Source organism: Aedes aegypti, chromosome 3, assembly GCF_002204515.2.
Source record: "Aedes aegypti strain LVP_AGWG chromosome 3, AaegL5.0 Primary Assembly, whole genome shotgun sequence".
Taxonomy (NCBI): domain Eukaryota; kingdom Metazoa; phylum Arthropoda; class Insecta; order Diptera; family Culicidae; genus Aedes; species Aedes aegypti.
The window spans coordinates 53,331,243-53,355,969 of NC_035109.1; the positions used below are offsets into that span (position 1 = coordinate 53,331,243).

A 24,727-nucleotide genomic window follows, 5' to 3' on the forward strand; every position below is an offset into this window, starting at 1 on the left:
ACTTGACTATTTTGTATGGAAAAACGGCCAATGCGTACTTTATTCTGTCCAGTACTGTATATCCGAAAGTTTCAATCGATTCCCGGTCCTCTAGCTCTCTACTCACAATTCTTCCGCTTATCCAATTCAACTTTTACTTTAATTTAACAGTCAAATTTATCTCTGGGATGGATTCAACACCCAACAATTCGCTTACTCTATTCCGCCTACCAAACATTCACCCACTATTGTGCTGCTACAAAACCGTCACCGTCGACTGGGTGATGCAGCAGTTCGTGAAAGATTTTTTTCTTCAGTGGTTGAATTAGAAAGTTTTCCCAACAAATATTCCAGGAGTTATTCTAAAAACTTTTCAAGAATTATCACAAGCAAATTTCGCAGAAATATTATTAAAAATGCAGGATTTTTTTAGAAAATGATCCAAACGTTTAAAGATGCTTGGAAAATATGATCAGAAATTCTATCGAAGACGACTCGAGTAATTTTCAAAACTTCTTTGGGGATTTTTCCAGGAAGTTGCTTTACTTTACTTACTTTTGATGGCACTACGTCCTTCAAGACATGAGCTGAGCCATAATGTTACGCCAACTAACTCGGTCCATGGCTGCTAACCTCCAGTTTCTCGATCGCCCTACACTTCCAAGATCCTGCTCCACTTGGTCAAACCACCTAGCTCGTTGCGCTCCACTTCGTCTTGTATCGACAGGATTCGAGGTGAACACCATATTTGCGGGATTGCTGTCCGGCATTCTCACAACGTGTCCCGCCCATCGTACCCTTCCAGCTTTGGCGACTTTCTGGATACTGGGTTCACCGTAGGGTTGCGCGGTTCATTCTTCTCCTCCATACGTCGTTCTCACATACTCCGCCGAAGATCGTCCTAAGTACACAGCGTTCAAAAACTCCTAGCGCTTGCAGGTCCTCTTCGATCATTGTCCACGTCTCATGCCCGTAGTGTACTACCGGTCTTATCAGCGTCTTGTACACGGTACACTTCTCGCCAAACATTACTAAAGGACCAATGTACAAACGAGAGATTCTCAACTCTCTCGCTCTCTTTCGATTATAGCAGTAGAAAGGTTTTGGGAAGTTTTTCACTATAGATCGAAAGGCAATTACCTTGACAAGCTTTTCATACAGAAAACGCAACAACAGAGGTTATTTGCACCTGGGAGGGAGAAACCAATACAAAATTTCTGTACGTCATAGTGAGCCGAGATTCCGCTGTCACGAACTGTCACTGTGAGCCCAGATCTCAAAAATTGGACTAACATGGAAAAAGCGCATAACTGATTAAAACACATTTTCGCTTTTCATCAAAAGTGACAAAAACTGAATGAAAATCAATTCATACACAAAATGTAAGTAATGTCACGTGAGCACCTTCCAACTGATTGAATATAAAGCATTGAAAAACGCATCGATTTACTTTTTCCAATGAAAATTATTATTTATTGCATAGAAAACTGTGGCCCTTTTTCCATGTTTGTCAGGAAAGATCGAAAGTACACAACAAAAGAAAACTATCGATTTTCCCCAAGTCTGCCTTGATTGTTGTTGGCAAGCTGGAGTTATCTTGCAGTTCAAACAAACGTTGTTCTGTATTTCGTGTGTAGTATCGGTGCCTCCCTCCCAGATTTGCACCATTATTTAACAAGTTCTTAAAAAACTCTTCTAGTTTCAGAATATATGTCGATTTTGATAATTGGTCATCTAGATCTGGAGATATTCCAAAATTCCTTGGGGGACCGACGCGTAGCCATAACTCAAGTAAATATCTCAGGCTGCAGAATTTTTATCGTATTCGGATATTCACTCCTCGAAATGATACATTAATGCGAGTATGTTGTGAAAAAATAAAGTAATTTGGTGCAGCCGTCTTTGAGTAATGAGCATTTATGTTTCTGGTACCAAATAAAGATCATGAAAACTCTAAAAAACCTCATATCGTAATTTTCGGCTTTCTCCAAGAATACTGAACCGATTTGTATGATTTGTTCAGGGTAGCTCCTTATTACCTGGTATTGTATAGTACACATTCTATTTTTTTTTTTTTTTTTTGATAAATTGAGCAAATACAAAATGGCCGCCAAAGACATTTTATATGGAGAATGTCGGTCCCCCAAGGAACATCGGAATTTCTTCAAAACTAGATCAGCAATTAATAATATCGATACGGATTCTCAAACTAGAAGAGTTGTTATCCGACATTATCAATGATCCGAGGTAGACAAATTCGTCTCCGTAGACCATCACGCGTCTGCCAATGCGAGCTCTATCGCGCTTGGTTCCTCCAGCTAGCAGATATTTCACCTTCAATCCAACCCGGTCTGCTTCACGTTTCAGCCTGGTATACTGTTTAGAAACCACCTGGAACGTTCTTCCGGCAATGTCCACGTCGTCAGCAAAACAGATGAACTGGCTGGATTTATTGAAGATCGTGCCCCGCATGATGAAGCCCGCCCATTTCATAACACCTTCTAGCGCAATATTGAACAGGAGGCAGTAAAGACCATCGCCTTGTCGAAGTCCTTTGCGTGTTTCAAACGGGTCCGATAATGCACCCGATATCTTCACACAGTACTGTACACTATCCATCGTTGCCTTGATCAGTCTAGTCAGTTTCCCGGGAAAACCATTCTCGTCCAGAAGGATATACAATTATTGATTTCTCTTCGTCGATTTTCTCTTTTGACTATTACACAAAACTAAATCGATTTGCGTAAAATTTTACGATGAAGTGCTTTCTACTGAATCAAAAATATCAGTTGAAAATGTCTCCATTATATGAAAACATCGATGACGAGAAATCGATCACTGCAGTTACGTCTCTATAGGCCAGGGGAAGTGGTTCACCTAGAGTGAATTTATGTCAAAGAAAAAGTAGATTTTGTATGAGAATTGACAGAAAAATGAATGGCAAGTTCATCCACTTCTCCTGGCCTATGAAACTGGAAGCGAAATTTGTTGACGATTTTGGATTTTGGCACTAGGACGATGATCAGCCGCTCCTAACATGGAGAACAGACGCTGTTCTGAGCCACTCCTAACATGGAGAACAGACGCTCTGCTCTGATAAGCTACACCCTCAGAAGAGAGGAGCCCCCCTTCCCTGTCAGCATACGACCAAGGTCCCACCGGGGTTGTATACCCGATCTTCCCTAAGGTTACTCGTATCCCAGGCGGCACCACGGGGAGGTAGGGATATAAGTTACTGGACAAGAGGCTAAGGGCCACAAATGGGCAGGTACGCGAAGTACCAATGGTACGCATTGACCAGTCATTTACCACCTCCACGGGTAAACATACTTTTTGAAATTTTGTGCTTAAATTATGGCAGAATCTTAGAAAATAAATGATCTTAAAAAACAGGTTGATAAATGCTGGGAAAATTTATTGAATGATTTGTCAAATATGTAACTGAGGTCTCTAACTGAATAGAGTATATTTTTTTGGTATGAATATTCGGCAATTGTCGTATGAGCTATAAAATGAGTATACCCATGCACCCACTTCAGCATCATGAAATTTGTGAATGATTTTCAAATGTTTGAGACTAAAACTTGTCGTTCTACTTTTTTAATCTAGTTAGTCTTACCATAAAAACGGCTGCGATAACACACTTTTCGTTTCATTTCCTCAACAGGGCGCCTACTTCGTGTACAAGCACCACGTGCACCGGAATTCCACCTCGATGAACTTCGATAATCCGGTTTACCGGAAAACGACCGAGGACCAGTTCAGCCTGGAGAAAAACCTGCCGAACCGCATGTACCCGAGCACCGTCGGCGAAGAGGTAAGAGCCTTGGCCAGGGACTACTCGGTTAGCATAAGATAAGTTGTTAGCACTCTGCTCAGCCAGCTGGGAACCACTTAGGATTAGTTCGGTATGGGAGGTGGATAGAGAACGGAACGGACACAGAAAAACCTTGCTTCAAAAACACTCTTAACTAACTAACAAACACGAGTACACCGGCTGTAAGCTATGTAGAAAGGAGATTTTTGGTCACCATTCTCATGAATGGTGTAAGCAAAAAGAATCTACCACAGAATGAGAATAGGACTTTTTTAACCGACGCAACATACGCCATGTCACTTTCTACGCGGAAACCATCAACAGAAAAAAAAATCCTGTAAACTCTGCTACGAAACACTCGAAGCTGGGACCGCATAGGTTTTAATTAAAAGGAATATATCTATGGGTACTCGCCCAACATGGTTCCACGCGTCAAAAAAGGACCTAAACGCCACCGATGTAGAAGAGATGAAAAATCTAGAGCGGAGTAAATACACAGAGTCTAATTAGAAACTAAAGCATTAGCACCGGAAAAAAAAGTTTCGCGTTTGCACCTGTTTTTTTTTTAGCTCGGGTTTGTTCGTGATAGCATATGTGTTGCTTTGATGAAAGGAATAGTAGGCAATGGAAATGTTTTTTTAATGGTGAGAAAACGGAGGATGCCACCCTAACGATATCCATCGCAAATTCAGCAAAAAAAAAGTTGCAGAATTTTCTAACTTTCATGCATACAGATCTAAGTTAATCCATGCATAAAATGTTTCCCCGTCCAACAACAGATGACAGTATATAGAAACAATTCAACGCCAACTTGGTTCAACAGTACGCGCGCACCAGGTGCATTACGTCCATTGTTGAACCCCCTAAAAATTCTTGCAAATTCTGCTAACTGACGTAAAGTGTGTTGGTATACAGCTGCTTGGATAGTGCACGGTGCTCCCCAGACCGTTATTTATGAGAAAAACGATCTTCATAAAATCTGTACTCACCTGTAGATTTCTATAGCTAAACTTCAAATGTGATCAAAATTAAAAAAAAATCGTAGTCGGTTTGAAATTTTGTCCTAAAATTTTGAGAAAAAAAGTTGGTTTTACATGGTCTTTGAGTTGCCGTTGTCAGAAAAAAAACCATGGCCAAGTTTGGAGACGTTCCGAGGAACACCGTGAAACAGCTGTACCCACCCGACAAGCGAACAAAACCATTCAGCACAAGAATGCTAATCTCGTTCAACTTCTTATCCCTCTTTGGGCCGTTCCCCTCCATCTTGCCCGGCCCGGATAAGTTATGCAACTGCAGAAGCAGCAGCCAGCAGACACACTACTGGAAGAAAACCTGGAAGGCAACAAAGGTAGCGCATTTGCATTTGCAATTTTCAGAAGCATTCTTTCTCGGAGTTTCTTTCTAGATCCCTTGTGTCTTGCCTTCCTCGCCTACTGCATCTCTAGCTACAACCTAGCTGCGTTTCGTTTCTAGTTGAAGTGTCAAGCTTACTTGGATGGGAAGCGTTTTGCAATCCTAGTCTTTGTCGAAGCAGGCTTGATGCTGCTACTCATTCGGATTACCTACTATCCCACGGTTTCAAGGTGATTTTATTTCCGAATTCGGTGTCCAAGTGACAAAGTCATGGCCATCTTATGGTGAAGCTGCATTGTTCCTTATAACATGTCCAAAAGTTATTTCAGTCAAACAGTTGCAAGAAAACGCAAATCAGAGGGAACAAACCTGGTTGTTGGAAAAAATGCAACAACGACTTTGGACGGAAAAATGCAAACGTCTGTGCTGCAGTTGCATTTCGTAAACATAGCTATTGCGGCAGCTTGTCTTGTCATGTATTTTCAGGTTTGCAGCTGTCTTGGATTTTTGTTTCGGGTGGTATCCTCCAAAGTAAAAGTGAGACATAAATAACAGGGATAAGGCAAATGTTTTAAGAAGCAATTTAACGTTGGTTTAGGAGGAAGGATTTTAAGGAACCGTTTTAAAATGTAATATGTGCCAAAAAGAGTAATCATAGTAGGCCCGTACAAACACTTTTTCACAGTAGGCATCGCGATCTGTGCTTTTATCCACTGCGTCATTCTACTAGACGAGCTTCAACCGCGAGCTGTTAAAAATTATTTGGCAAATATTTCCGATTCTAACAAAAAATACATAAATATAGTTATCTCAGGGAAATTCGACTGAATTTTTAAGGAAAAATCGACTGAATTTGTCAATTTTTCAGAATATCTACGGAAAATCCAACTGAACTTCCAATGGATATTTGTCTATATTTCCAAACGATATTCGTCTATATTCTGGTGAATTTTCCTTGGAAATATTTGGTGAATTTCCCTTGGAAATATTTCCAAACGAAATTCGTCTATATTTCCAAGGGAATGAATTTCAAAGATGAGTTCGTCGGAATTTCCAAGGGAAATTCGACTGAATTTCCAAGGGATATTCAACTGAATTCCCAAGGGAAATTCGACTGAATTTCCAAAAAAAATTTGACTAAACTTCCGAGAAAAATTCGTCGAAATTTCCAAGAGAAATTCGGCGGAATTTCCAAGAGAAATTCGGCGGAAATTCCAAAGGAAAAACGGCGGGATTTCCAAGGGAAATTCGGTGGAATTTCCAAAGGAAATTCGGTGAAAATTCCAAAGGAAATTCGACGGAATTTCCAAGGAAAATTTGTCGAAATTTCCAAGGGAAATTCGTCGAAATTTTCCATGGAAATTTGACTGAATTCTCAAGGTAAATTCACAGGAATTTTACTTGGAAATTCCGATGAATTTCCCTTGGAAATTCTGGTGAATTCCCCTTGGAAATTCTGGTGAATTTCCCTTGGAAATTCTGGTGAATTTCCCTTGGAAATTCTGGTGAATTTCCCTTGGAAATTCTGGTGAATTTCCCTTGGAAATTCTGGTGAATTTCCCTTGGAAATTCTGGTGAATTTCCCTTGGCAATTCCGGTGAATTTCCCTTGGAAATTCCGGTGAATTTCCCTTGGAAATTCCGGTGAATTTCCCTTGGAAATTCCGGTGAATTTCCCTTGGAAATTCCGGTCCGGTGAATTTCCCTTGGAAATTCCGGTGAATTTCCCTTGGAAATTCCGGTGAATTTCCCTTGGAAATTCCGGTGAATTTCCCTTGGAAATTCCGGTGAATTTCCCTTGGAAATTCCGGTGAATTTCCCTTGGAAATTCCGGTGAATTTCCCTTGGAAATTCCGGTGAATTTCCCTTGGAAATTCCGGTGAATTTCCCTTGGAAATTCCGGTGAATTTCCCTTGGAAATTCCGGTGAATTTCCCTTGGAAATTCCGGTGAATTTCCCTTGGAAATTCCGGTGAATTTCCCTTGGAAATTCCGGTGAATTTCCCTTGGAAATTCCGGTGAATTTCCCTTGGAAATTCCGGTGAATTTCCCTTGGAAATTCCGGTGAATTTCCCTTGGAAATTCCGGTGAATTTCCCTTGGAAATTCCGGTGAATTTCCCTTGGAATTCCGGTGAATTTCCCTTGGGAATTCCGGTGAATTTCCCTTGGGAATTCCGGTGAATTTCCCTTGGAATTCCGGTGAATTTCCCTTGGAAATTCCGGTGAATTTCCCTTGGAAATTCCGGTGAATTTCCCTTGGAAATTCCGGTGAATTTCCCTTGGAAATTCCGGTGAATTTCCCTTGGAAATTCCGGTGAATTTCCCTTGGAAATTCCGGTGAATTTCCCTTGGAAATTCCGGTGAATTTCCCTTGGAAATTCCGGTGAATTTCCCTTGGAAATTCCGGTGAATTTCCCTTGGAAATTCCGGTGAATTTCCCTTGGAAATTCCGGTGAATTTCCCTTGGAAATTCCGGTGAATTTCCCTTGGAAATTCCGGTGAATTTCCCTTGGAAATTCCGGTGAATTTCCCTTGGAAATTCCGGTGAATTTCCCTTGGAAATTCCGGTGAATTTCCCTTGGAAATTCCGGTGAATTTCCCTTGGAAATTCCGGTGAATTTCCCTTGGAAATTCCGGTGAATTTCCCTTGGAAATTCCGGTGAATTTCCCTTGGAAATTCCGGTGAATTTCCCTTGGAAATTCCGGTGAATTTCCCTTGGAAATTCCGGTGAACTTCTCTTGGAAATTCCGGTGAATTTCCCTTGGAAATTCCGGTGAATTTCCCTTGGAAATTCCGGTGAATTTCCCTTGGAAATTCCGGTGAATTTCCCTTGGAAATTCCGGTGAATTTCCCTTGGAAATTCCGGTGAATTTCCCTTGGAAATTCCGGTGAATTTCCCTTGGAAATTCCGGTGAATTTCCCTTGGAAATTCCGGTGAATTTCCCTTGGAAATTTCGGTGAATTTCCCTTGGAAATTCCGGTGAATTTCCCTTGGAATTTGTAGAAATTTCCAAAGAAAATTCGTCGAATTTCCAAGGGAAATTCGTTTGAATTTCCAATTTGTCTGAATTTCCAAGGAAAATTCGTCGGAATTTCCAAGGAAAGTTCGTCGGAATTTCCAAGGAAAATTCGTCGGAATTTCCAAGGGAAATTCGTCGGAATTTCCAAGGGAAATTCGTCGGAATTTCCAAGGGAAATTCGTCGGAATTTCCAAGGGAAATTCGTCGGAATTTCCAAGGGAAATTCGTCGGAATTTCCAAGGGAAATTCGTCGGAATTTCCAAGGGAAATTCGTCGGAATTTCCAAGGGAAATTCGTCGGAATTTCCAAGGGAAATTCGTCGGAATTTCCAAGGGAAATTCGTCGGAATTTCCAAGGGAAATTCGTCGGAATTTCCAAGGGAAATTCGTCGGAATTTCCAAGGGAAATTCGTCGGAATTTCCAAGGGAAATTCGTCGGAATTTCCAAGGGAAATTCGTCGGAATTTCCAAGGGAAATTCGTCGGAATTTCCAAAGGGAAATTCGTCGGAATTTCCAAGGGAAATTCGTCGGAATTTCCAAGGGAAATTCGTCGGAATTTCCAAGGGAAATTCGTCGGAATTTCCAAGGGAAATTCGTCGGAATTTCCAAGGGAAATTCGTCGGAATTTCCAAGGGAAATTCGTCGGAATTTCCAAGGGAAATTCGTCGGAATTTCCAAGGGAAATTCGTCGGAATTTCCAAGGGAAATTCGTCGGAATTTCCAAGGGAAATTCGTCGGAATTTCCAAGGGAAATTCGTCGGAATTTCCAAGGGAAATTCGTCGGAATTTCCAAGGGAAATTCGTCGGAATTTCCAAGGGAAATTCGTCGGAATTTCCAAGGGAAATTCGTCAGAATTTCCAAGGGAAATTCGTCAGAATTTCCAAGGGAAATTCGTCAGAATTTTCAAGGGAAATTCGTCAAAATTTCCAAGGGAAATTCGTCGGAATTTCCAAGGGAAATTCGTCAGAATTTTCAAGGGTAATTCGTCGGAATTTCCAAGGGAAATTCGTCAGAATTTTCAAGGGTAATTCGTCGGAATTTCCAAGGGAAATTCGTCGGAATTTCCAAAAGAAATTCGTCGGAATTTCCAAGGGAAATTCGTCGGAATTCCCAAGGAAAATTCTTCGGAATTTCCAAGGGAATTTCTTCGGAATTTCCAAGGGAAATTCGTAGGAATTTTCAAGGGAAATTCGTAGAAATTTTTAAGGAAAATTCGTAGGAATTTCCAAGGGAAATTCGTAGGAATTTTCAATGAAAATTCGTAGGAATTTCCAAGTGAAATTCACCGGTATTTCCAAGAGAAATTCGTTTGAATTACCATTTGTCTGAATTTCCAAGGGAAAATCGTCGGAATTTCCAAGGGAAATTCGTAGGAATTTCCAAGGGAAATTCGTCGGAATTTCCAAGGGAAATTCGTCGGAATTTCCAAGGAATATTCGTCGGAATTTCCAAAGGAAATTCGTCGGAATTTCCAAGGGAAATTCGTCGGAATTTCCAAGGGAAATTCGTCGGAATTTCCAAGGGAAATTCGTCGGAATTTCCAAGGGAAATTCGTCGGAATTTCCAAGGGAAATTCGTCGGAATTTCCAAGGGAAATTCGTCGGAATTTCCAAGGGAAATTCGTCGGAATTTCCAAGGGAAATTCGTCGGAATTTCCAAGGGAAATTCGTCGGAATTTCCAAGGGAAATTCGTCGGAATTTCCTTTCCCTTGGAATTACCAAGGAAAATTCGTCGGAATTTCCAAGGAAAATTTACCGGAATTTCCAAGGGAAATCCACTGGAATTTTCAATGGAAATTCACCGGAATTTCCAAAGGAAATTCTTCGGTATTTGCAAAGCAATTTCGTCGGAATTTCCAAGGGAATTTCGTCGGAATTTCCAAGGGAATTTCGTCGGAATTTCCAAAGGAAATTCGTAGGAATTTTCAAGGGAAATTCGTAGGAATTTTTAAGGAAAATTCGTAGGAATTTTCAATGAAAATTCGTAGGAATTTCCAAGTGAAATTCACCGGAATTTCCAAGGAACATTTTCGGAATTTCCAAGGGAAATTCATCGGATTTTCCAAGTGAAATTCGTCGGAATTTCCAAGGAGAATTGGTCGGAATCTCCAAGGAGAATTCGTCGGAATTTTCAAGGGAGGTTTGTTGGAATTTCTAAAGGAAATTCGTCTAAATTTCCAAAGGAAATTGGCCGTAATTTTTAAGGGTAAGTCGCCGTAATTTCCAAGCGAAATTCGTAGGAATTAGCAAGGAAAATTCGTCGGAAATTCCAAGGGAAATTCGTCGGAATTTCTACTAAAAATTCGTCGAAATATCCAAAGAAAATTGGCCGTAATTTTTAAGGGTAAGTCGCCGTAATTTCCAAGCGAAATTCGTAGGAATTAGCAAGGAAAATTCGTCGGAAATTCCAAGGAAAATTCTTCTGAATTTCCATGAAAAATTCTCCTGAATTTTCACGGAAAATTCTCTTCGATTTCCATGGGAGATTCTTCTAAATTTTCATGCGAAATTCTTCTTCTTCTGAACTTCCATTAGAAATTCTCCTGAATTTCCATGGCAATTTCTCCTAAATTTCCATGGGAAATGGTTGAGCATAGATATTTGATAGTTCAGGTTGAGGCTCGTCTATTGTTAAATCAACCAACAATCGCCATCCGTATAGTAATATCAATATCATTCTTCTATTTTGCATTTGTTTTCTCTTCCTAACGTAAACTAAAAACGCTTCTCAATAACGCATTCCTCCACCGAATCTAAATCTGAATTGGCACTTTTCGCACACTCACACACTCAAAAACGCCACTCACTAATAATCTAAATCAAAATCTGTTCCGAAATTGGCGCAATTCCCAAACCATCACTGTAAACTAACATCCGAATCTCGCCCCTCTATTCTAACACTAACACCGTTCGCGTGTGTGCTAAAAATCCGCTTCCACCCCACTCGAGATAAATGCGTTCCATTATCGTACCTAAGCGACTAAGCACCGTAGTTCTCACCGCCTAGAGCGCTCTCAAACCAATCCAGCAAATGCGTGGAAGGTAAGTCGCACTTCACTGTAATGCTAATGTTTTACAACCCTATTCGTACCGACGACCGCACTTTGTAATGTTTATGTAGAGCTCCCCCTCGAAATTCTCGAGAGCCATATTCTAGTTGTTCGATTTGCTGCTTTGCATGAGTAGATTTCTTCCATCTCGACTCGTTTTCGCAAATAATCCATTCGTGAAAATGGCTTAATGTGTAAATCCATCATAATTATACCACAGACAAGCGGACGTCGTAATTCAGCTGAATTTCCACGAGAAATTCTTCAGACTTTCCTCAGGAAATTCGATCTTATTTCTACGGGAAATTCGCCTTATTTTCCTCTAAGACTACATCAGTATTTCCACGTACTAACCAACATAAATTCGTCTGAATTTCCTCGGAAAATTTATCTGAATTTTCTTGGAAAATTTATCTGAATGTTGATTAGAAGAACAACCTCTGTTTGTCTGTGCCATCGCCACAATCCTTATTCAGTAGCTTCAGCTTCCCTGATTGCATCTCGTTCAAATATAGAAAAGCAAGCGTTGCAAAAGTTGAGTAGGACCACCCTGAGAGAGACTCGCGAAGAGGAAAAATATCAACGTCATATGCAGCCCAGATTCCCCTCTCACGAAACGTCAATTGCAGCCCACCGTTTTTATGGCTGAAAAAGTGAAAAGTATTGTGTTCAAAGTAAACTGTTATTAAAAACCTCAGTCGGCGGAGCAGTTTTTTCCAAAGTTGCTGATAAATCTAAGCAGAAGATTAATTATTTCTAATGTCTGCTACGTTTGCTGGCATGAAATTTCACTCAAATGGCTATTTATGATTCGATGTGATGCAAACTTAATCATTTTTTGCTGAGAGGTTCATGTGAGGATTTGAACAGCATGCGCATAATTGGAATGCGCATGCGCATAATTGGTATGCGCATGCGCATAATTGGTATGCACAAAGTGGAATAAGAAAAAAACTCAGCAATCACAGAAAAAGAAGACCGTCTTCGCGAGTCTCGTCTCAGGGACCACCGACCAAACGAAACGGTAGCTATGGTTTGTTTACCCACAGTGTGAGCCGGAGTAAACATAGTAGCTTGTCAGCAGTGCTGCTTTACGTTTCCATTGGTTACATACCAACATGTAGGAAAAGTCATGAATGGCCCATGTGCTCCTCTGTAGGTATACCTAGCACAAACATTCATAGGTATATGATTAGAAGGATTCTGTCCTGGAGTCTCTGTGCTGCAAATTAGCTATTCAAGTATTCAGTGTTTTCCCAGGCGGTGTTGTTGGTTTTTAGTGATGCATGAAATGTTATTTTGTATTCATTCGTATTTCATTATCGTGAAACTGGTGTAGTCTAAGCTAAGCCAACTTGAGAGCTGGTGGGGTTTACATTACCCACACGTACCTAATTACGTATCATTGTAAAATGTGTTCTGTTTTTAGCTAGCTTTGATTGGTAGATAAACAAAGATGGCATTGTTAGTCAGACCAGAATAAGACCAGACGGTAGTTGTTAAACTTCCGCTCGGCTGGTTAGCCGTAAACCACGATTTATACATTTATATATTTATATATTTATAAACAAGCAGAATAAGACCATTTATTCAACTTACAGTAGTGCTTCGATATAACGTAACCCGATTTTTATTTTGATATCATCAAATTTACGTTATATCGACAATTTTTTTCTTAATTTTGTACAACATATATTTTTTGATGCGAAAATGAATTTCAAATTGGTGTCATCTAGCAGTCTTTCTTACACGTTTTTCTATGTTAATTTTATTCAATTTTTTCTTTTTCTTTTTTTTTATATTGTACGTTCTAATAGACAGAGCATATTTCTCAAAAATTTAGAGATAACTAGAGTAATCCTTACAGCAATGTATTCCTGAAAAATCATTGGAAGAATCCTTAAACACTCAGAGAAACTCTAAAAGAAATTCCTAGATTAGATTTTTTACGAATCTTTAAAAGTTATTGTTCAGCAATCCACGAACATTTTTAATGCGTCGTGGTTATTTTCGACCAATTGTATGGATGGATCCTCTGGATAAATAGCTGCAGAAATCCTGGAAACAATTATGAAGGTGTCAATTATAGAACTTCAAGGATTTTATTAAGAGAAATTCATAGTAAAATTCTTAAAACAAATCCTTTTTAACTTTATTGGAATTTTAGAATAAATTTCCCAATGGATCATTGAAGGTAGTTTTTGTCAGTGCTCACCGCATCAAAACAAAGGCACCACTGAATATGTAATTTAACATTGGGGCAGCATTACTGTTCTGTCAAACACACAAGGCTACGGTGGAGCTATCTATGCTTTCCATAGCGGCCGTTTTGATTATTTTAATGATCCATTCTTTTATAAAAAGCATAAGAGAATTCATGAAGAAATTACTACAGAACTGTAAAAATACGAATTATCCTTAGGAGATCCTCCATCAAACATTTACAGAACGAATACCCGGTGATTGTACTCTTGCTGTTATCGGCAGTATTATAAGAAATTCTCTGGTGTATTTGAGGAACTTCTTCAGTTTTTGGATGGATCCCAGAATATTTTTTGTAATGCAAAAATCCGAGGAAAAATCTCTGCACGAATAGTTTACGAATTACTTGGAGAAATCAGTTGAAGAACGCATTGAGAACTTGCTTAAGAAATTCCTGGAGTGATGAAAGATTCCTTTCCACATAAAATCCGTAAAAAGTTCTTGGAGGAACTCTTGCAGATATATAATTTTGGGGCAAATACTAGCATCATTTATGGGAATAATTTCTAGGCATTCCACGAATTATAATTGGGTTGTTCTTTAAAAGAGCCACTGAAAGAATTGATGAAAAATTGCGAGAATAATTAATGAATCTCTAGATAGAAACTCCGGGAATAACGAAGGTGGCCTCGCTTGACAAATCAACTTTAAATCCTGGAGACATTACGTGATGTAATTCTTGATCAACTCCAGGTGAATTTTCTTATAAAATTCCTCTATGAATCCTTAAGGCGGGAATCAGTTGAGTCAATACTGATCAAATAACTCTTTGGAAGAATAGCTTAAATCACTTTGGATAAAAATCTGGTGAAATCCCTGCAACAATTTCTGAAGAAAATCTCAGAAGTATTTTTAAGCCAATATCAGGAGGGTTACCTAGCGAACTTTCCAAGAGAACCCTGTTGGAATCATTTTTAGAATATGTATTAAATTTTATACATGAAAATCAAGAGGGTTCAAGATGACTCCATGGAAAAAATATTGGAAGAATCTCTGGAGGCATCCTCGGAATAATTCTAGGTGAAATCCGTGGAGGAACATAAAATTCTTGGAGAAATCATTTGAAGAATATATGTGGGAACTCCTAAAGCAAAACATAAATAAACATAAACTCGTAAATAAAAACATATTTTCTTTAGCATTTTTTGGAAATACCGTGCACCCCCGCTAATCTGAACGATACCTCATGCTAACCATCACCCTATGCATAGCAGTTCAAATCCTGTAAATACTCCATGTTTATATTAACAAAAAATGAGCCAAAACAAGTAACGTTATATCCAGTTACGTTATAAAGAGGTTACGTTATATCTAGGGATCCTTTAGGATCACTTGTTATTTCGAGGTATGACTGTCAGCTTTGCAAAAAATCTCAAATTCTTGTTTCTCTTGCTGCAATTTTTTCACGCTTAAGTTATAGCTCACGCGCGGCTTAGCAGCCAATTGACTCATTGGCGTGTATTTTCACATGTTTTTCTCGTAGAGCACTAATTTTTGTTTTTATATTACAAATATAACAAACCCAAACAATAATATTGAGTTTTGACATAATTTCGATGGATTTTATGATTGAATCATTTTTGACGGCATGGATCTACTCTCAAACCATTATAAGGGCTCATAACAATAATCGGTCTTAGAAAAAATGATTTTGAATTATATTTTTGATAGTTATTTCGACAACCACTATATCAAATATCGATCCATTCAGCGATTCCGGCAAAGTTGAAGCATAGTTTGGAAACTTTTCAAAATGGCCATTCATGAATTCATTTGCTGGCTGGAAACACTGCCCAATTGTCATCGAAAGAGTATATTTGGCTCTAAGAATGCAACTTGAAGATACCATTAAATTTTGAAGATAACATCGAATGTTCACTGAAGCAAGTGTTGCATGTCATACTGTCCAGTGATACACAGTTGTTCATGTAGCTGGCAACACTGCTCAAATGGAATGAAGGTGAGATAAGTGAGTCCCAAAATTACAGCAGGATTCACGGTGTGCCAGAAACCGTTATTAACAGAAAAAAATGTCCAAGAATTTGGCACCTACCATTCGAAAGATATATCACTCGAGCATCTTCTCCGTGAATTTGAAAATATTCTAACGAGGGAATCGAAAGTTATAGTGATTTGAAGGTTTTGAGCTATTTTGCATGGGATATTCACATGCTTATAAATATTCCTCAACGGTGCACCATTAATAATTTGTAAATAAACCAAGTAACCATCAGTTTTGCATTGAGCATTCAAAACATGTGATATCGAAGTATTTTCCCTGTAAATCTGAAATCATTACGTTGAGAAAATCAGAAGTTACAGTGATTTGTATATTTACCTTTATTTCTATGAAGTTTAAATTAGAGCTTTTCTATGGCTTTGTTATATTAATGCTCAGATTTTACAAATAAAAATGTCCATACGACTGACACTCGGCATTTAAAAGATGTATTATTCAAGCATCTTTGCAGCTAGTTCGAGAATACTTTATCTAAAGACAACATAACTAAAGTACTTTGAAGTTTTGGAAGTATATTTAGATTATTTAATTACCATGTTCAATGTTTCAACCACTACTAATTGCAACAAATTCTTATCAATATGTTGATCAATATTATTTAATAGCGTGAATGACCGCCTACTATTGCTTCTCCGTTATTACAAGAGCAACTATACATGCACAAGGAACCAACGGATGCTACTTAGGATTATTCGGACCACTCTTAGTGTGTAAGTAATGAAGTTCTCATTCCTTGTAATAAGCAGGACGCGGTTTGCTGCGTCCGAATACAGGTTAATTGGGGTTATGGAATAAATATTTACGTGTTACTATCTTTGAGAAAGCCGTTGGAATCCTCTGCATTTCCACGATAAGTCAATGTAGTTTGGAAAATTGGAAGGGGTTATATTAAAGTTTCGTCTTGGTAAACAAAACGCTTAATTACAATAGTCCTAGGGATCATCACATCATTTTCTCTGGTTATACCCTGTTATATCTCCCTCAAAACATAATGAAGTCAACAACATAATGAATATAATAAAATAAAAAGTAACCCTTTTTATGCTCAAAACATGACTGAAGAATCAATATTACGATACCTTTGATGACGAATCATTCAAAGATTTTGCATGATGCAAATCATGCAGTATCAATCCAAAAAATAATCTATCAGTATCTAAAGGAAAAGTCGACACTTACAGTATCGAATAATTCAAGGAACCAAACAAAATATAAGGCTTGTTGCATTTACATATTTTGCAAACCATGAAACAAGGTTAATTTCTTCAATAAACTCCAACTGACTATTAATTGAGCAAACATTTATATAAACGTATCCCCTTCGCTGTCCTGAATAAAATGTGAACCATAATATTTAGCTTATTTAAAACACTAGAATAAAAAGATCTCACCTGTTGATAATCCATACTCGACTGAGCAACAAGGTGCCACTTTCAAATTATTCAGTTTCACCAATATGCTTATTTGGACCATAACGAAACACTGCCCCGCCAAACGCGCGGAAATGAAACAAAATTTACAAAAACGAACCCATTTGCTTGTGATTTAATGAAACATTGGATTTCTTCAATGAAAGATACAAGTTGAATGCAAATCTGCTAAGTTAATTGGTGTCGAAATTATTAAATGCGTGTTGCCAACACTATTTCAGACGATTGAAAAAAAATCCTAATTACTCCAAAACTTCAAAGTACTCTAGTTATGTTGCCTTTTTATAAAATATTCTCAAACTAACTGCGAAGATAATTGACTACTGTATCTTTTGAATGCCAAGGGACAGTCCTATAGACATTGTTATTTGTTAACTATGTACACTTTCATAACAAAGGCATATAAATCAGCTCTAATATAAACTTCATAGAAATAATCATAAAATTACAAATCACTGTAACTTCAGATTTTCTCGACCAAATGATTTCAAATTTGCAGAGAAGGTGCTTGGATGTCACATGTTTTGAATGTTTAATGCAAAGCTGGTGATAATTTGGCTGGTTTACAAGTTAATAATGATGCACTGTTGGGAAATGTTCATAAGCATGTGAATTTTCCTTCCAAAATAGCTCAAAACTTTCAAATCATGATAACTTTCGATTCCCTCGTTAGAATATTTTCAAATTCACGGAGAAGATGCTCGAGTGATATATCTTTCGAATGGTGGGTGCCAAATTCTTGGACATTTTTTTCTGTTAATAACGGTTTCTGGCACACCGTGTCTAGTTTTTGAGATATAGGCTGTTGAAAATGCATCATTTAGCGATTTCAAACAATAGTTATAAACATAGTTCATAATGTTTTCTATGCTCAAAGGTGTTTTAATGATTAACAGCTTCATTGTATATTGTTATATTAAACGAACGAAGAATTTTGTATGGAGGCAGCAGGAATGTTGATAAAATCGATTTAATCAAAATTCAATCGCGCAATCAAAACCAAGCTATAACTAATACAAAATTGTAAGTCATATTCTGAAAGTTTGGTGGATTAGATTACTAAAAACATTGGTAAATAATTTTAATTATGTGTGAACTTAGGCGACCTGCAGCTCAAAATTGTGACGTGTTAGAACATTTCTGAGAGGGATTCAGATTCAGCTATACTAAATTTACTAGAGACACATTATTTAATCCTCGAGACACGAAAATGATTACGCTGTGTAAATAACTTAAGATCTCGAATCAATACGTATAGCAACTATAGCAACTGAGAAAAATTAAAATGATTGTCATTTGACATTCTTTTTCCATATCCTATACAATTGGCTGTCTAGAAACGTTGTTCTGTTCGCTAACTCGCAGCATTTTAGAGTATGCCTCACCAGTTTGGTCGCCTTATTATGCGCGCATGCTTTGATCATTTAGCGTGTCTAAAAGCATTTTTTAAACTCTTTTTTCTTGTACATGCTGCAGAAATATCTTCAGAAAATTGACCATCAATTTTTGAATCAAAAATATAAAAAAAGTTATATGTGAAAATGTGGACCACCCTAATTTGAATAACACTAAACAAAGGGTATCTTCAGCAGGTTACAAATCGTATGGCAGGTTACAAAAAATATGTAGGGGGAGATCCGGGACAGCACCTAATACCGGACACCGTCGAAAAATTGAGAAATCATGATGCAATCAAGATGGTGTATAAGAAGAAAGGGAAGCTACAGTCAACTCTCCCTAACTCGATATTGAAGGGACCATCGAGCTAGGGAGGTATCGAGTTATAGAATACAAAACCAGTGCAAATGCGATTCAAGGGATCATCGAGGTAGCCATGGAAACCATTTTTTTCTATGAGCTTGAGCTTGAGCTTGATTGGCCGCCCGTGGATGCTACTGTACACAAGGAACCAACCGAATGACTTTGGGACTAACAGATACTCTCAGTGTATAAGTGCTGGTGATCTTCTATTTTTAGGCAACAATGGTGACTGCCACGTCAGAATGCAGACCAATGTGGGGAAGGGGGAGGAAATTATGCTGCACTTACACTGGCCCACTGTAGACCCTAGAGTCCGATTGCATCTACGCCAGTTCATGCGGAAGTGTATGGATTGGGGGAAAAGACATGGCAGAGAGGTTTGCTTTTGTGGTTAGCAGACTGCCTATGTATCAGGCGTAAGGAAAGGCATGCGCGTGGAAGAATGGAAGCGTTAGGGAAACGGTTTCTCGTCCGTCTCTGGTTCTAGCAGCTATGAACGAATAGTTTGAGTGTGATAGATTAAGAATGGAAGATAGAAGCAAGTGGGAGATATACAACTACAAAGTACGAGGAAAGGAACGGGCCTGGTATTGAACACATGACCTTCTGCTTATGGAGCAGAAGCGGTAGCCATTACACCACCAATCCCGTCTTCATGAAAACCATTTTTTTGTATGGTTCTCTAACTTGATATCGATATACAAAATATCGAGTAAGGGTGAGTTAACTGTATTATAGAGAGTAATGGTTTAGCGGAATAACACATCCTTGAAATATGCACACTTTTTAAGAAAAAAAGAGATGGGGCCCAAATAGCCGTAGCGGTAAACGCGCAGCTATTCAGCAAGACCAAGCTGAGGGTCGTGGGTTCGAATCCCATCGGTCGAGGATCTTTTCGGGTTGGAAATTTTCTCGACTTCCCAGGGCATAGAGTATCTTTGTACCTGCCACACGATATACGCATGCAAAAATGGTCATTGGCACAGTAAGCTCTCAGTTAATAACTGTGGAAGTGTTCATAAGAACACTAAGCTGAGAAGCAGGCCCTGTCCCATTGGGGACGTAATGCCAGAAAGAAGAAGAACAGATGTTTGAATTTTTTTATACTTGTGGAGATCAAGAATTATACCAAGAAATAGTCAGAAATCTCAAAGAGTTGGAAAAAGTTTCAGCTGTATCATTCAGAACTCTAAGTGGCAAGCTTGTGCGTGGTTTAGCATGGAACTCGGTGAATCTTTTTTCGATAATCGAAGTCATTTTTTTTTTTTCAATTTTATAAGATTACATTCAACTGTACCGTTCTTCTCATATTTCGAACAGCGGAAATTTTAAAGATAGAAACTGATACTTTCAATACGTTTTGATATGGAGGACTTGAATTGTACATGAATGGATCATCCTGTGCAGAAATTTCGAAGATTTAATTGAAAAATCACTGTTTAAAGTCGAGTTTACGGAATATGAGTCATGTACGGAATTTGAGACAAAACCGTAATCTCTTTTTGATTTTGATTGAATATATTGACTTCAAATTAGGGTTTCTAGTACCGACCACTTTTGATGAGTACCGGTACTATGGTACTGTCACTCTTAGTACCGGTAGTACCGGTAAAATACCGTTACTGGAAGATTGTTTTGTAATGAATTTAAAGCATACAGTATTACACAAAAAATTTGCAACGTTTTCGAATTCGTTAATAAACACAAGTTTGTTGAAGATATTATTAGCATTATTATAGCAGATTCGAAAAAGTTACAGATGTATTGTTCAATATTGTATGTGCTGCTGAAAATCTTTAAAAATGAATAGCATGTTCAAAATTGAATGTTTAACTGTCGTTCGTAAGCGTAATTTTGTAATAAAACTTTCCGACATGAAGAAAGCTCTTTCTGGCTTCTGGGTCTGTTCGAATGTTGCTCGAATTGGCTAGTTTTATGGGTATCCAGTTTTTAACATATTCTGCGCCTACATTAAAAATTGAGAGTTGTGTTTGATCCTTCGACCTTGACGCTTGCTCCTGCGGGGGCCGGCGATGAGGGCAGGATCAAACATGTTGCGCATCGGTCAAGTAAAGTGAAAAAGTGCCGCCTTCGATTAGTCCTTTTTTATCTTTCGACGTTGACGCTTGCTCCTGGGCAGTTCGTCAAAAAAACCCGAGCAGCCCGAGCAGGGTCGCGCGTCTATTTTCTCTGAGTGCTTTTATATAGCCGAGCAAACGAGTAAAGCTGAAAGTGGATTGTTGCTGCTCAAGGTTGACGGATCAATTGGTGAGCTCGTTTCATGCTACTATTTCTAATCTATAAAATATGTATGACTGCACCGTTAATCGTTACAACGGTGAGCTGTAAATATGATTTTTCAACAAACTATGAAAAGTTCGTCACTATGAGTGTCGACATAAGCTCTGAATCATTAATTATTCAAGTCTAATTTTTTTTTTTTCAAAGCGCCTTTTTTTACCTTTATTTTTGTAATTGAAAAAAAAAATTTGAATGGTTCGACACTACAAGTGTAGACTTGCAAAAGGTTCACTTTATTCAACAAACTTTGAAAGGTTCGTCACGTCAAGTGTCGGCATTTTTCTCTACACAGATATTGTTCATATCAAATGAAAATATTATATTTACATATACGCATGTTTATATCTCACTAATAATTATGTATCATGGTCTAATCGCTTATCAAAGTGAATCCTGTGACCCAACGATCCTCCCCATTAACAAACATCCCTCCCAGTAACCTTTGTGGAGGTGCAGAGGCAAACACGGTCTCCAAATAGCAAAGGTTACACACTTACATTCCTTTCCCAATCCCACCTGACTGCAAGGACGTGGCCGGCGCCGTTATTGACCATGTATAAATAGAGGCACTGAATTATGCACACTGAAGAAGATTATGGCCAATCCCAGCCGATCTTCTAGTTGATTCTTTGTGCATTTTCACTGACTTCGGTCAATCGGAATAGCAACCAATGATATGTGTAGTCACCCGGATAAAAACGTATCATTCAGTGAATGGAATAAACCATTAATGTACAATATAACGTATTGGATACAATACAGTGTATTGTAATTGAATGTCGAAGCAATATTAATCATGTTTGGATATACAATTCAAAAACAATATAATATGTTGTAACAGAACATTGTATTGCTTTTAATTGGTTTTATACCTTACAATTTTGGTCAAATTCCTATTTTCGCGTAAAACAACTGTTGCTTTTTTCTATGTAGCTTTGCTGAAAGAAATAAACAAAACAAGTTCAAAAAGCAAGAAATGTTGGGTGGAAAATATTCAAAAAGTCAAAATAAGTAGTTTTTTAGAAGTCACTTGACATTAGCTGACATGCAACCATGATACAGTTTGTTGAATTGTTTTTGTATTGTACAACAATACACGAATTGCTTATCAAGACAATACATGAACAATATATCATATTGTGTTTTCAAAATATTTGTATGAGAAAATATCTATATTTGTATTGTTACGATACTTAACCACCCATACATTATATTGCAAAAATCTCATATACCATACAGTGAACTGTTGAAAACAATATATTGTACTGTAATTGTATTGTCATTTCACAAAACACTGTATTGTATTTCCAATATATATAATGGTACTGTTTCAATACGTTATATTGTTTTTGTATTGTATTTTTTATCCGGGCCACTGGCTGCTTAGATTGATAAACCTGTCGTTAAAAAAAAACCTTGGTACCGGTATTTCGGTACCAAAAATTGGTCGACCGGTACCGGTCGGTACCTTTCGGTACCGGTACCAAAACCCTACTTCAAATCTTTCCATACTGGTAGTTAGGAACGGTTGTCCGACAGTTGGCGGTAAACCATTCCGCGGTCAACCAATTCGCGGTGTACCATTTCGCGGTTAGTATCATTTTGCGGTTTAACGTTTCGCGGTTTGTACCATTTCGCGGTATGCCATTTTGCGGCCTATACCACTTCGCGGTAACCGCTTTTCTTAGATTATAACAGTGGCGCGGGAAGTGAGTAGGACAGGTAGGACATGTACTACGCACAAAAACACCTGGGTAGGACAGTCAAGGGATTGTCCTACCCACAACACAACAAAAAAAAAAACAAAATTAGTAGAAAGCTTCAAAAAAAAATTAAACTATTTAGCATCTGTTTATTGTAAATACAAATTCGATCAACGTCGCACTTATTCTTATGGATGGATCTCAATGGATGGTTTCTTTCAAATATCCACGGCAAACTCTGTACATGTAAAATTCCAAGAACTGGCAACGTGATAATCGCACTAAAACTGCTGACAACTGAGTATAAAGGTTAAGCCTTCAAGTTATCTTTTTGTTTGAACTTTGACAAAATAATATTGTTCTTGATCCACCAATAAGTTTCATTAGGTAAAATTTTGCCAAATATTTTTGAGCTGCACTTTGATTTAAAACCAATACTATTTTGTTAATTTGTTTTTAAATGAGAATTATTTTTTGTTATTTTTTTTTTATTATTTTTTATCTACAGTCACAATACTGCCCACCGATTAAAGCACTCTCATCCTGTCATGTTTGATTGGCTCCGATAGACGAATTCCATGTCAAATCGGTCAGTCGCAGAACTCGACCATCTTCGATTTGCAGTAAATTTTGCGCATGTTTTTGCTATGATATAATAAGTGTTTTCCATAGAAAAATCGATCATTTTCACTCGAGAACATGGCCTAAATTTTCTATGAAGAAATTGTGGTGAACCGTTTGGCCTACACGGAGAAATCAGATTACTCAAAAAATATGTTCTTTATACTCAAAATTAGGGTAAACTGCATTTAGTTTTTACCCACGGTTGGGTTGTTTTGCCTCTCTCGCAACAGCAATGTTGTCAAAGACAGAGAGAGATACACCGACCCATCGTCGAAGTTCAATGGAATATGCCAAATTTGGGTTCTTTCGAGTTTACCTAATGTTAAGTTGTTTTTACCCACTACGGAGACTTCGAAAGCTAACGCTGGGTAGATTTTTGTTTGCACTGAGTTGTTTGTTTTGCTGTTGTCAAACGGAAACAACCTACTGGTAGGTATATGTCAGTTAACCCAAATTAGGGTTATCCCACGGAAGAGCCGAATTGCGTCAAAAGAAGTCAAAGTTGGCTTGATTTGTGGCTCCGTGTACATGTAAAAAATACACACTGAAAACATATTTTATGTTTTTTCATGAAAAAAATAAAAAAATGAAACTTAATTCGAGTCAAAATGATATTTTTTTCTATGGAAAACACTTTTATCTACCATACCAAAAACATTTGCAAAATTTAATCCAAATCTAAGACTATCGAGCACGATTTTTATATTTTTCAACTCATTCTGGATGGAATTCGTTGATAGATATATCCGCCAGACTGTGAATAGAGTGATATCATTCTTGATATAATCTATCAGAGCATTGCTAAATCTCTTGACGATTTTCATAGCAATTTCAACTTCCACAACAAAGTGTGTTTAACGTTTTTTTTTTTTGCAAAATTGATGAAGAACATAAAACAAAATATATGATGGAATTTCTGCGTGATGAAACATTTTTTAAGCGTCTGCAGTATCTCCTGAAAACTTTTGTGATTAGCCTTGCCACTTCGTTGCAAAAAAAAACAACTTATTCAAAATTGTACAAGTACAAAAAAAAACTTTCAGAGATTATAACGGGTTTAACAGACTCTTCAAGAATTTCGTCTCAGATCCCCCGAGAGTAAAAGCATCAGGAATGATCATAGCGATTTTATTTCTAAAACTTTCAGAGTCTCCTACAGGGATCTTTCCAGAAACTCTCCTAGCGATTTCTCTACTAATTCACCCAGGGAATTCCTGCAACGATTGTTCAAAGGATGCTTAGAAGAATTTCTATAGTTCCAGAATTTGTTCCAGGAAATCCTTCAGAAATCCATAGCTAGTACCTCCAGCAAATTCGTCAGCTGTTACTTTGATTCTTTTCCAAAACTATCCTTCAATTTCCTCCAGAATTTTTGCACAAATCTATCAACCGATCTCTCCAGTTGT

The 24,727-nt window shown here is 38.0% G+C and overlaps 1 protein-coding gene across 18 annotated transcripts in view; it reads left to right on the forward strand.

Annotated features, from left to right (window-relative positions):
* Positions 1-24,727, forward strand: part of LOC5576021 (very low-density lipoprotein receptor) — a 1,100,036-nt gene that overhangs the window by 1,067,315 nt on the left and 7,994 nt on the right. For 16 of the 18 annotated variants that reach the window (XM_021855956.1, XM_021855970.1, XM_021855972.1 and 13 more), the window contains one exon: positions 3,647-3,796. In XM_021855956.1, the coding sequence (XP_021711648.1) occupies positions 3,647-3,796 (150 nt within the window). Of the gene's footprint in view, positions 1-3,646; positions 3,797-11,119; positions 11,213-24,727 lie in introns of those variants that run through there. The other 2 variants (XM_021855964.1, XM_021855965.1) reach the window with 2 other exon arrangements.